Source organism: Schistocerca nitens, chromosome 9 (genome assembly GCF_023898315.1).
Source record: "Schistocerca nitens isolate TAMUIC-IGC-003100 chromosome 9, iqSchNite1.1, whole genome shotgun sequence".
Classification (NCBI taxonomy): Eukaryota; Metazoa; Arthropoda; class Insecta; order Orthoptera; family Acrididae; genus Schistocerca; species Schistocerca nitens.
The window spans coordinates 133097876-133112807 of NC_064622.1; the positions used below are offsets into that span (position 1 = coordinate 133097876).

The window sequence follows — 14932 nt, forward strand, 5'->3', positions numbered from 1 at the left end:
TGTGCAAGTGGGAGTTATCCTTGTAACACATTCTCCACTCCCATAATTATCGTGGCCTCACCCTACAGTAACCTACTGTCTCCACACCCTCCACTCAACAGTTTCCATCCCCTTTGTCCCATCACCTCCTCCTGTTCACGTACCCTCACATTCACTGTATACCACCCTCTGACAAGGCACACACCTGTTTTTCCCCTTCTGTGCTCCTCTCGTTTGGCTCTTGAGGAAGAAAGGACTGCCATACTTCCACAGATATCCAGACTTCTAATTGAAATTGTCCCCACCAGTGTTCAACCCATTGTAGAGGTAAAGGGCAAACACAACTCATATTAATGACAACTAATAGGAGTCTGGATACTTTTGAACAGATAGTGTACAAATATGATGGCCCTTAACACTTGCAGCTTAAAACCATTCAAAATGTTTATTCATAATATTATGTACCAATTTTAATTATATTTCATATTTGTTTCCAGATGCATGTTAAAGGTGAATGTGAATTGGGCTATAAAATAATGAAAAGGGAGAACATAGATAATAATTGCACTGAATGGAACTGTTATCCAGTAATGATTGTGTTTGCATTCATATTCCTATGTGCCACAAGTTCATCTTTGATTAATTCATATACACCTTAGTTAATAAAAAGAAAAAGCAAATAATTTAATCAAGTCACTGACAAAAAATAATAACACAAATGCTGCTCATTTTCAACAAAGAGAAAATGTTCCAAAAATGAACAGAAGACAAAATACTTATGTGAAGTTGCTTCCTAATGAAACATGACAAACAGCAGTAGTTAGTTTCTTAGTTTACATCAAAGTTTTGGATGCAAAAAGAAACATTCAGAAATAATAAGGATATCTTCTCTAATAATGTCTCTTAATTCAGAAAACATGTTATTGAACAATCTGGCAGCATTTGTCAGCGAACATGTTATTGAACAATCTGGCAGCATTTGTCAGCGAACATGTTATTGAACAATCTGGCAGCATTTGTCAGCAAACATGTTTTACAAATACAGAGTTCCTGGAAAAATTTATCATCTACTTAGAAATGGCCACAGTTAATGTACATATTCTCAATGAAACCTTGACAAAGCAGGCATTTGAATTTTAGGTATGCAATTGGTAAGTATTTTATTACATAGTAGTGAATAACAAATTGGTATCATAATGGGAAAGGACATTTTTTGAAAATGCATTCATAAGAGCAAGAAAGAAGAAAATGCTATTGAAGTGCAAATGCAGCATATCAGTTTATATGTTCAGTGTTATAGTTCCCTATCACAGCCAAACATAGAAGCAAAAGTGTTTAAAGATAGATTCAGTTTAATAATAAAGACCCTCCCCCCCACATTGAAGAACTTTATTGCTGCCTCAAAACATAGATTTACCACATAATTTAGAAAATGAATGTACATCTGAAAGGGAAGCAGGAACATACAGCACACAAGAACAGTGAAAATAAAGACAGATGATCAAGATATATTGTACACTTAATAATAAATAGAGTAATATTAAAATGTTAATTCCACTTGGGTAAATGGAAGAAAACAAAGAAGAAAAAGAAAAGGTACGTGTGTGTGTGTGTGTGGGGGTGGGGGGGGGGAGGTGGGGGGGACCAGATGGCCTAAGCTATTTGCCATTTGGGGTACCCACTGCTTCTGACATCTTTGCTTCCACTGTGTACCTGTGATGACCGTCCTTCTATTCAGGAGACTTCCGCTGCAAGTAAAGTCTTGTCCAATGTTCGTCACTCTGAATAAAGCTGCAATCCATGGCCATTCTCCTCTTGGAGTATATTCTCCATTCAGAACAAGTTCAACAGGAACTATGGCCCTTCCACAACTGACTGATCCTGCAAGCATTACAATTTTAAGTTTATTTGGTTAAAATTATTGTATCTTGTGGCAACATCAAATTAAGAAAAATTCTTTATTTTATGGTCTAAGTATTATCTGGCAACAGGGAAGCTTGCATTTAATAAACTTTACTGGTTTTATATTGCTGATATAAAATAAAAATATAAATGAAAAGTGGGGATGAATCTAAACATTGAAGTCTAAAGTCATTTCCTTACAATCAGTAAAACTGAATAATCTAAAGTGGGCCAACAGGACATTTATACAGTAAAGCAGAGCAACTATTGTGCAGCAAGAACCACTATGCAGCTGCAGTGAGAACCACTATGCAGCTCTAGAATTAATATTTTATCCTGCAGCAGTACGTACACCACTGTGAAATGGTGCAAGATACCCTCAAATATGCACCCTTGACTTATCAGGCAATGATGAGACAATCAATCAGACAACTCATGAACTACCTCAGATATGCCCACTGCTAGTACCTCTTTCTTATCTTCCATACTTGACAGAAGCCATACTCACTTTATGAAGTAGCTAAGCCATTCTCCACACCATCCTTTTGTCCAGGACTGCTATTCCAGAAAGACTTGTACGGCATCGTCTGAGAAATTTAAAACAGATGAGAGGTACTGGCAGATGGAAGTTGTGAGGTGGTAATGAATCATACATGTCCATGTTACTAAGGAAGACCATCAACTCAGTCCCAGTGTAGTATGGGGCTTTAATCAGTTAGGAAACATTATTAAGGAACTAATCACTAATTTTGAATTTAAAAAAGATCACCTCCTTCTTTCCAATTGTGCCAACTGCAGTTTTAAAATTCTTGCAGCCCATCTGGTTTTTTTATGCACACCTTGAATATATCACTGGTAAGTATACAATTTTGCTCTTTCACCAGTTATTATTTATGTTGTTGTTCCACTCTTTGGACTCATCTGTCCAACGTGAATCTTTTCATTTCTCTGAACTTTGTCTCCTTCTAAATTCCTTGATGTCTCAGAATGTGTATTATCAGCTAAGCCCTTCTTTTAGTGACAATGTGATGAATTTTGGTCCCCAGTTCAATTCAGTACCTCTTCATTAGTTACGGTATCCAATCTATCCATCTAATCTTATGTAGCAGCATGTTTTGAAAACTCATTCTCTTTTTGTCTGAATTGTTTGTTGTCCATGAATCACTTACAAATGAAATAATAATTATAGTGTGTATGCACAGCGGCAGTATGGATATTAAGGATGAAAGCACAGGCATGATAAAGTGCTCCATTGATAAACTATGCACATGAACTAAATATTAGAATTGTACAACCAGTGCTTGAAATTTTATAGTTACCTATTTTTTCATCGGTTTGTTGATACATTATTAAAAGATTTTTTTTGAGCCACAGTAAATAGCAATTTGTGTTGCTCAAGCAACTGGTTTACATTCTCACCTATGTCACGAGATGGCACAGTAGAGGCTGTAGGTGGATTTTTTATGAGTAAAGATGCATTGTCTCCAGAAGATTGTGTCATCACTTCTGGAGATGGCCTGTTCCCAGAGTCCTTGCCAGGTGATAAGGGTGCTACATCTGCAAGTAGAGTGTGCTCCACCCTTATGGTTGTCACAGTGTTTGCCGTAACTAAAAAGAAAATGCAGTTAGTACTAATATTAGGCATAATGACATTAATAGTCTACCTGTTGTCATTTGTTTTCCTACTGATTACTGTACACAGTGACATTTGCATGTCTTAAGGGTTCCGATAGCTGAAAATGTTTAAAATGTGCTACAATGGGGCAAAGAGGGTTCGTAGTAACTTAATTTAAAGGATGCCCTGCTATGAAAGTTACTGGTGATTTTTTGTATTATCATTTATAACCAAGTATCATCAAAAGAAACAACGAAAGATGAAATAGCATCAGTCTTAACTCAAGCCATCCTCAGAGTCAATTAACTGAATAATTCCAAAGTAACAACAAAGAAAACTTGCTTAGTAGCTTTTATTACATTTTAAATATGGAGCATTGTGCAGTATCTTGCACATAACAAATTATGAAGCTAATGTGTCTCCAGAAGTAACCAGATTGTAATTTTATTTGTCTTAATTTTTAACTGCTAATCAGAGCTTTAAATTTTTTTTTTATCAGTGCTGCTTTTGCTATTGATTACCACTTGAAGAGTGAATGTAACAGCTGAACAGTTCTTTTCATTCAAAGAGCTCACATTGTGGTGAGCAAAGTTTTATGCCAGAAGTCGCTGCAGGAGGCTAAAAATTTAAAATGAAATCCACGTGGACCTCACCACTGGAATGCAGTAACATGACAAGCTGGATCTAATGTAATTTTTTAAATTACTTTTAAGTAGACTGTTTGAAAACTAATGTATGTTGATGGTACAATCTTAATAATCAAGGGCACAAAAACCTATCAAACCAATGCCAAACATATCCAGATGCTTAGTCACCTGTGAATGCAGTTATATACACACCCTGCTTCAAACTTCTGCACATTTTGCATGGGCATGACCTCCAACCATCTGTCTGCTGAAATTATGGGCACCACCAAATTGTGACAAAGAACAGAGTTGACCACCTAGTGATAAAACACGCTGATGGGTGCAATACATCCAGTTTCAAAGGCCATTCTTCACAACCTGTGCTGCCTCTATTCTTTCCAAATCATTAAAAAAATCTTCACCTTCATAAGCATGACAAATTTGTCAGTTTGGAGACTACATCAGCATCTTACTTTGCACAATTTCACATGTGTTTTATAGAATATCCTTATGTGCAATTGTAGCATAGGGTGTCGATGGAGCAGGGTTTGGACAAGGCATTGTGGAGATGTCAACTTATTTTAACAAAAATAACATTTACTAAACAACAATTTCTTTAATAAATTACAAGAATAGAAAGTAACCAAAAGAAACTTTTAAGTTTTTACCCAAGTATAGTTCTTGAGGAACTGGGCACTAGAGTAACACAAATATAATCCCTTCCAGCACAATCGTAAAACAAATCAATATTGAATGTCTCCCCAAATGACACCATAAGGGGGAGTAGCAAGAACAATTAGTAAATAACAATAAACAATTAGTAAATAACAATACTCAGCCTCTTGGCCCATAATTATCTCTCAATCAGACTAAGAAAATACAAACAGTAAAAACAGCCTTATACCTTAACTCTTCACAATATGGCAGTCATTTACATACAATGAAATCTCTCTCTACTAACCAGTCCCTCCATCATCTACTTGCTACAACTGACATCACTGGCACAGAGATAGAATTTTTCCTTTGCTAGAATAACACAAAGGCACACAAATCTCAGCTCATAGCATAATTATCTCCATACAAAATTTCACAGAGCTCTCATCTCGGCAAACTCTCACAATTCCACAGCATATGAAAAAATACAATTTAAATGCATGATACAGTCTCACAGCCTTGTCATGTGATATGTAACAACCATGAACTGTTACACTCAAGGCACAATCCTATCTCTGCTGAGTGTACATTGTACTCAACTCACACAGCTCTGGCTTCCATCAGAATACAAAAAAATCATTACAGGCCACTAAAGTCCACTCCTTGTGCTCCTTTCTCTTGTAGCAACTGAAGGTCTTGTTGGCATATCTTACTGAAGTTGTTGTCCTCTCTTGGTACCAGGAAAGATTCTGACTGTCCTCTCAATTTGCTGTGTTTATACTGCTTAGCCATGCTCCATGCCGAACATCAGTCAGTCCAATATCCCGGCTCCACGACCCACCAGCTGAGAGCCCTTTGCTGTCGACTACCATATCTCTGACTGGCTGCCAGTTCCAGCTGGAGCTCTCTGTGACAACTTATTCTTCCTATGCGCCATCCAAATGAGTCAGGCCACTGCCCCATACCAGGCCTGGTGCTGCTGCCCAGACTCATTTGCCACTGGCCACTGTAACACCTACAATGCCTCAAGTCCCTCCACAAGTAGGAATTATGAAAAATAAATAAAAAACAAATAGAGGGAAATATCTAGTATAGAAAGCAAAAGAAAAGAAAAGGAATATTTAATTATAAATTTTAGAAACATGGGAAGGGGGAAAACAGTAGAAAATATTAGTTATTCCAATATGTAAGAAAATCAATATTATAGTCATAGAACGTAGGTCTGGGACACCAAAGATAGTGTTTATTAAAGTATAAATAGCCATACATTGTAATTACGATACTCCAGTCTCTAGTCTGTTCTAGTTCGGAAGCTATTTAGGACATACAGCTTTAGAGAACAACAATTGGGACTTTATTAAATGGGGATCAAGAAAAGATCGTGATGAGATCGTTTTTGAGGATTGTCAATTCAAGACTTTAATTTGGACATTTATCAGATTAGGTAAATGGGAAGGTGAATAGTAATCTCTTTGGATTTAATGTAAATTCATGTGAATATTTAAATGCTTTACTGAATTGAGAATTTTAACCAGATTTGGACTTTGAATTGTGATAGTGGGAAACTAACTTCATGCGTCTAGTGATCATAGTTGATGACAGTTTCCGGATATTAAATAGAAATAACTTGTTTACCAAAAGTGACAGGATATTATCTAACATCTCTGATGCTTGTGGGAATCCTACTTAGACATCTAATTAAAGAACTTCTTTGAATGAGATCGCATGAGTGAACCTATTTATTAGTAATTCTTGTCAATAATCTGATGATGTTAATTTGAAATACAATACAAGTCTTGAACATTAATTTAACTTAGATTAATTAACATCAAGGTTATGTGATCTATGCCAAGAACAAACTAGCAATTCATAACTAAAACAATTGAACGAAAGGTTAAAGAATCGTCATCTGTAAACATTGGTAGTAAAGCTACTAAAGATTTTTTCTCTCAGAGTTGGGAAGACTATACGTGTAGTGACCTACATTTAACATTGGGTTTTAAAAGTAATGAAACTGATACTTAGCCGGGACAATATTAAATAAAAGTAAAACCCTTCAATGACAGTCAATGTGTAAAAAATAAAATCAAACTTTCACCTATTAGACGAAAAAGCGGAAACAGAAAAAGGGCTGCTACACCACCATGGCCTCCAGTGGAGTACCAACTTGTCAGTGCTGTATCCCACAGCTCTTGCTCATATCTCCAAGCTCAGCCTGCTTCCACCATCAGCCTTGGTCATCATGCCAGGCTCATCACCCCCAGTGTTGAGAGCTGATGCCACACTGCAGGGTTCGTGGCTGCTTCACTTTGACCACAGCACTGTTCTCAGGCTATGTTTCTTGTTCGTAGTAGAGCAGGTGATGCATTCCTTTATCCCATGCTGCCCCAGCACACATTGGCATGGCACCAGTTGAACCTCAAATACCACCAACTGCACCCTGTTGCCAAATACTAGCAGAAGAGTAGTGCTGTCACAGCCAGCTGGCTAGGGCATGAAGGATAACATGCCAACAATTCTAATTTAATGTACACAATGCAGCAAAAGTACAATATAATTATCAAGACAAGTAAGTTAACCGAACATCATACAGAGGCCTCCTCACAGACCTCAGTTCTTACACTCACTTCCCATTACATTTACTATTTAATTATATTTGTTTTTCTAGCATTAAAAAAACAATTTAATAGTAACAGCACTTTGCCCAACCATAATACAATACAAAAGTAATTTTCTTGTAGGCTATGGCTCTTTGCACTGGGTAAAAATTATACAGGCCATTCAACATGCACTGTACAAGAACAATGCATCAAATTTGATCACACGCATCTACTGCCCAACAAAGCTGCACTGGATGAATGTGGTAGATCCATTGGATAGTACATGGATTAGGTATTCAGTGATAAAGGAAACTGTAAATATGAATGACAGAAAACTAGGTCAAACAAAACTAATTTTTGTCAAGGCTATGTATTTTATTCTATAACTTATATTCAAATTATGTGGTTTAAACTGCTAGTAACCATTCTATTAGGACTTATCACTACATCAATTTTGTAAGTTGCGAATTTCATGAATTTTGTTTGGGATAAAAGGATTTCAATAAGGTATTTAGTTCAGGATGAGCAAGGAGGAGGAGGAGGAGGAGATTAGTATTTAATGACACATTGACAACGAGGTATTCAGAGGCAGAGTACATGTTCAGGTAAGAGAAGGATGGAGAACAAAAGCAGCCAGACTCTTTTGAAGGACTAATCCCAGCAGTTTAGGGAAATCACAGAAAACCAAGATGGCCAGACAAGGGTTTGACCCATCATCCTCCCAAATGCGAGTTCAATGTGCCAACCACTGTTCTACCCTGCTCGGTAAGGATGAGCAGTGATGGATGTTGGGTCATGAGGGATGAGCAGGTGATCAATACTAATAGCTTGTACTATGTTTGACTAGCTCACTGTTTGATCCCCATTCTCTAATGTGTTACACAATACATAGGTAGTGAGCAGGGAAACCGTGGTGTCATACACTATTGACACTGTCAGGCAGTCAAAACAAGAGGCTGGCACTAATTCATGTGCTTGATCCCACCATTTTGCATCTGGCTCAAACACTTTGCTGCATGCATGAGTGGCACCACCACTGAGCCAACATAAGAAGACACCACACCAATGCCAGACCAGTCAGATAGAGGAGTTCATGTGGTGCATTCAGAGCCTACTGGTTAACCTCACTTCTCTGTTATTATCTATGATGAAGCTGCTTCTTCAAGGAACAGACTTGCTGAACTGAAGTTACATAAAGCATAGTGACATACACATTACTTGTGCTTCATTATTTTCCTCTCCATCTCAGCACCTACCTATTCCTCAGCATCCGCCCCTTTGTGAACTTAAAAACAATTGTGTGTGTGTGTGTGTGTGTGTGTGTGTGTGTGTGTGTGTGGGCGCACTTGTGTGAGCATGCTAACAACTGTGCTTTTTGGTTGTGCATACTGATCATGGCCAGACCTCTGCAAGATCTGTCAGTGATACATATTGTTCAGTTTTAGCTGCAGCAGATGCAGAAGCTCATGGAAATTGTGACAAGATTGCTCCCTGCACAAGAAAACATGTCACCACCACCCCCACAAACTTTAACACTGCCACGGCAATCTGTGCCTCTTTACATAACACCATTCCATGCTTTTGATTCAACACATGAGGGATGATTTGAGATTGAGCACAGCTTAACTTGTTCTTCATAGTGCATCACACTAAAGGTGGCCTGCCCCTATCTCACTTTCTTGCAACAGTCAGTGTGTCAGTGCACAGGCTCACCTGCAAACTTTTCCCCATTGCCTGCCCTGAAAGTGTCCCTTATGAAGAATTAATTGTTGCACTAGACAAATACTTTGATGGACAGATTAATGTGGCAGCTGTGCGTTACAAATTCTTTCATTTGTGGTGGCAACATAGATTCATAAGTAGTGGGCAGCAGACTTACAAGGGCTTACACACAACTGCAAATTTAAGTGTGAATGTGGACATCATTATAGTGCTGCCATGATCAGGGATTCTATTATTCATAATGTGTTAGATCCTCACATGCACAAACAGATTTTAAAATATCCTGATACTAGTTTGCAGCAGGTTTTGGAATTAGTGGAGCATCAGGATTCGTATGACAGTGCAATAGTCAACTGATTCCAATCCTATTTGTGCAGTACAAAGTAGTGCATGACAGGTTGTGCCCATAGTTTGTGTACCATGGAACACAAAGTCTCCACCAAGGCAATAACATAAATGAAACCAATATGCTAGGCAGCAGTCAACTGGTGTTAAATCTTGCCCTCTGTATTTCACTGCACACAAGTGCCATGTGTACCCCTGTCATGATGGTAAGTGTTATCACTGTGGCAAACATGATCTTGTTCAAGCTGTTAGTTTCCAGAAATGGAAGTCCAACATGCGCGTAGCACATTCCCAAAAGTATCAGTTCGTGAATGTTAATGCAATTTTTTCAAAGCCTGGTAGTCATTCTAGTGCTACACACTGCAAATTTTGTGCAACAGCAAAGAAGTCACACACTTCTCCCATTCAGTATTGGGTCAGGTTGATGTTTGTCACTTTGCAGATTGGTAATTGCAAAATATGCAGGCAGTCAGACACTGGTGCATCAATGACCTTGTTGAATAGGAGCACTTACAAACTGTTAGATAAGTCCAAGCTTCATAAGTCACAGGCAACTGGTTACGGTCGACATGACATCCTTGTCTTAGGCATTTGCTGCCTTTGTTCCACTTTTGGTAACATTACTGAGACAAGTTTGTTAGACAGTTTTGTGCTCGCATGACAGTGAAATTATTTTTGGCATGGATTCTCTTGCTCTGTTTGGTTTGTACATTCAAGACTATGTTCTTTCTGAATTCCTGAGTGTGGCAGAACTGTGTGATGAATTTAGTGACTTTTCAAGATTGTCCAGACAAGCTTCTAATTTTGAGGATAACATTACCATGAAAGAAAGACAATGCACAACCACAGTTCTGCTGTGCATGGCCCGCCGAAGTGGCGTCAACTCGAAAGAATTGCACCAGGCAGACTAGCTGATGGGAGACCCTAGCATAAGGCGGCATTTACATTTATATATTTTTTCCTGATCAGCAACACTTAGATGAGGGCATTGAATTTTTTCATTGACATCCTCTACTGGGTTCATTGCATGGCAATAAAGACGTAAAAAGAAATAAGTCTTGAATTGTAACATTGACTCAAGGTAGCCTGCACATTTGAAACCTACCTCTGTTTTGTCCTCTGCAGAAAATGTTTCAAAAAACTCTAGACGTTCTTCAAAGTTTTTCAATATTCTCAAGATATTAGAAGCTCGCATGGTCCACCGAGTCGGGCAAATGGGTCGTAGACTGGCTTGGTTGTTGGTGCTCTCACAGTGTATGCTCCAGAAAAGTCCCAACCTTTTGTTGGACTCCCTTACAGTGTTTATTAAGTCCTTGGTTAAGGCCATAATATAGCTCATAGATGTAATATGGCAGAGACTGTCTACAACTGCCAAGTCTAAACTGTGAGGAACGTAGTGCACATAACATGCTTTTGGTTGTGTATCCAAAACTAACTTTTTTTAGTCCTTTGAACTTACCTCTCATATTCGAGGCACCATCATAGCACTGTCCTCTTAAGTTATTCACTGACAAATCAAGATGAGCAAAAACATCTTTTAAAATACTAAACAGAGTTTGTGATTCAGTGTTGGGGGTCTTGTATAAGCCAATAAGGTCTTCGTTGATGATTAAGGAATCATTGACAGTATGAATACAGAGTGACACTTGTTTGTGAATCGAAGAATCACTTGTTTCCTCAACCATAACAGAAAAAATGTTGAGTCTTCTTGGTTGAAACCAATACCTTTCTCAACACAGACTTTCCTAGGAGATCAATGATCGCGTTTTGAATATAGTGGGATGTCCACTTATACCCTGAATGCCCTAACCAATCTTTAAACTCAGGTATATCATTCTTTTGGAGTTCCAACAACTGAAAAAAAAAAATTGAGTTTACATCTTATAGTCCTTGTTGGCATAGAAATTGCACGGTAGTAAAAATTGTCTCAAGAGCTAAACAGCCTTTCTTCATATCACTATCTAACGACTCATTCAATTGAGAGGCCACACTTCGTTTAGTGATAGACTTTAGTTTCAGAACACCTTCTTTATGCATAAACATGTTTATATGAAGACAGAATTTTTCCAAAGCATTTTTACAGTTAGAAAACCCTATGAAAATAATGCATCTTCTTCTTTTTAAGAAAATTGTAATAGATTTTTAGCATCTGCCTCTTTACAGGTTTTGCAAAAAACGTTTTCAGTAGATGCTTCATATTCTAGCCATGTATATTTGATCAACCAAGACTTCTGAAATGATCCTCCCTTACCGGATTGTCCAGGTTTCGGCTGCGAATGGCTCTCACCTGAAGATGACAGCAATTGATGACACAATAATTGTTGGGGATTAACTTGCAGTATCATCAGCAGGGAGGGGGGGAGCAGAAAGAGCATTTAGAGTGATGGCCAGGTTTTAAAAAATACAGAAAATTTTATCAGCAACATATGTTGACTATTCATATACACTCCTGGAAATTGAAATAAGAACACCGTGAATTCATTGTCCCAGGAAGGGGAAACTTTATTGACACATTCCTGGGGTCAGATACATCACATGATCACACTGACAGAACCACAGGCACATAGACACAGGCAACAGAGCATGCACAATGTCGGCACTAGTACAGTGTATATCCACCTTTCGCAGCAATGCAGGCTGCTATTCACCCATGGAGACGATCGTAGAGATGCTGGATGTAGTCCTGTGGAACGGCTTGCCATGCCATTTCCACTGGCGCCTCAGTTGGACCAGCGTTCGTGCTGGACGTGCAGACCGAGTGAGACGACGCTTCATCCAGTCCCAAACATGCTCAATGGGGGACAGATCCGGAGATCTTGCTGGCCAGGGTAGTTGACTTACACCTTCTAGAGCACGTTGGGTGGCACGGGATACATGCGGACGTGCATTGTCCTGTTGGAACAGCAAGTTCCCTTGCCGGTCTAGGAATGGTAGAACGATGGGTTCGATGACGGTTTGGATGTACCGTGCACTATTCAGTGTCCCCTCGACGATCACCAGAGGTGTACGGCCAGTGTAGGAGATCGCTCCCCACACCATGATGCCGGGTGTTGGCCCTGTGTGCCTCGGTCGTATGCAGTCCTGATTGTGGCGCTCACCTGCACGGCGCCAAACACGCATACGACCATCATTGGCACCAAGGCAGAAGCGACTCTCATCGCTGAAGACGACACGTCTCCATTCGTCCCTCCATTCACGCCTGTCGCGACACCACTGGATGCGGGCTGCACGATGTTGGGGCGTGAGCGGAAGACGGCCTAACGGTGTGCGGGACCGTAGCCCAGCTTCATGGAGATGGTTGCGAATGGTCCTCGCCGATACCCCAGGAGCAACAGTGTCCCTAATTTGCTGGGAAGTGGTGGTGCGGTCCCCTACGGCACTGCGTAGGATCCTACGGTCTTGGCGTGCATCCGTGCGTCGCTGCGGTCCGGTCCCAGGTCGACGGGCACGTGTTCCTTCCGCCGACCACTGGCGACAACATCGATGTACTGTGGAGACCTCACGTCCCACGTGTTGAGCAATTCGGCGGTACGTCCACCCGGCCTCCCGCATGCCCACTATACGCCCTCGCTCAAAGTCCGTCAACTGCACATACGGTTCACGTCCACGCTGTCGCGGCATGCTACCAGTGTTAAAGACTGCGATGGAGCTCCGTATGCCACGGCAAACTGGCTGACACTGACGGCGGCGGTGCACAAATGCTGCGCAGCTAGCGCCATTCGACGGCCAACACCGCGGTTCCTGGTGTGTCCGCTGTGCCGTGCGTGTGATCATTGCTTGTACAGCCCTCTCGCAGTGTCTGGAGCAAGTATGGTGGGTCTGACACACCGGTGTCAATGTGTTCTTTTTTCCATTTCCAGGAGTGTAATATTATTCAACATATTTCAAAGAGCGTGCAAACATTATTATATTCTTCAAATCAATAAATTAAACAGTTATGAATATAGTTAAAGTGCTACTCTTTCATTTTGGGGGTGCACCAACTTACCTCAAAAAGAGTGAGTACAGCAAGAGTATGTTAATGTAAAAGTATTTTCCCAAGAAACTTTGGCAACTTGTGTGAAAACACATTAGTAAGACTGACTGTCAGTGGGAATTGATACACAATGCAAACATGTTTAACGGGTTGTGTGAATGGAATTTTGTGGTGCACTCACTGGTATAATGAGGAGGTGAGCTTGATAGTATGTTGCCAGTAGAAAATCAGTAGTCAGAGAATAGCTTTGTTGTGAGAGCTCAGTGACTTTGAATGTGGACTAGTCATTGGATGTCACCTCAGTGATGGGGATATTTCAACCATTCTAAAGTTTCTCAAATCTACTGTTGGTGTTGTGAAATGGAAATGTGAAGAAATAACCACAACCATAGCTAAACCAGGATTAGGCAGACATCATGTACTGATGGACAAGGAACCTTGGCATTGCAGGGGCTGGTTGTAAGGAATCAAGTGAAATCAGCAGTAGGAGTTGTTTATTGGGTACAAAGTGCTACCAGCAATCCGATTAGCACAATGTGAGTATGGAGCTACATTCAATGGGGTGCAGTGGTTGAGCAGCTCCTCATATACCACACATTACTGTATTGAATGCGAATGATGCTTGAGGTGGTGTAAAGAGTGATGCCACTGGGCAGGGGAAGACTGGAAATGGGCGATTTGGAGTGGTGAATGCTACCTCCCATTCTAAAGTATGGAGGAGGAGGAGAATGTGGTGGTGTTGATGGTGTGGGGATGTTTTGATGGTTAGAGCATGTTTTCTTTATCAAGCTTAATAAAATGCTAACTGTAGAAGGATATGAACACATTTTACTGCACTGTGTACACCTTAAAGCAGATGAACACTTTGGAAATGAAAACTGACTGTATCAGCATGAGCATGTATCTTGTGATAAAGCAGCATCTTTGAGGCAATGGTTTGTCGACAATAATATACTGAAATAGATAAGCCTGACCAGAGATTGAAGGAACCTCTTTGGGATGATCTAGAACATCAACTTCACTACTACGGATCTCAGCATTCAACATGACTACCTTCTGTGATTTCAGCTTTTGAGGAAGAATGGGGTGCAATTCCACCACAGACATTCAGATGCCCCTTTACAAATCTTTAGAGGAGAGCCTGGCTAATAAACACCTGCTGGAAGGTACAACTTTTATGTAGGATGGCATTCTACCTCACACTGCTACATGCTTGAAAAATCTCTTGTGCACATTGTTTGGTGAAGATCGCGTGCTGAGTCACCACTTCCATCATGTTCGACTTCACAGGTTCCCAGATCTCAATCCATGTGATTATTGATTGCAGGGTTAACTGAAGTCACAAGTTAACATGATCATCTGTCCTCATTAGGGACACTGGAAGACAACATCCGATAGCAATTTCTCACCATACCAACTGATATACTATACAGTGCTGTTCACAACATTGTCTCATGACTACAGGTACTGCAGATGAATGACAGCTGATGTGATGAGAATTTGTTATAAAGCA

General features: G+C 40.0%; 1 protein-coding gene across 1 annotated transcript in view; it reads right to left on the reverse strand.

Moving 5' to 3' along the window:
• LOC126204054 (serine protease gd-like) overlaps positions 1–14932 on the reverse strand; it is a 145106-nt gene that overhangs the window by 78062 nt on the left and 52112 nt on the right. Inside the window, exons 3-4 of the mRNA XM_049938477.1 lie at positions 3301–3489; positions 1693–1860 (exon numbers count right to left, since the gene is read on the reverse strand). Coding sequence (XP_049794434.1) covers positions 1693–1860; positions 3301–3489 — 357 coding nt within the window. The remainder of the gene's footprint in view (positions 1–1692; positions 1861–3300; positions 3490–14932) is intronic.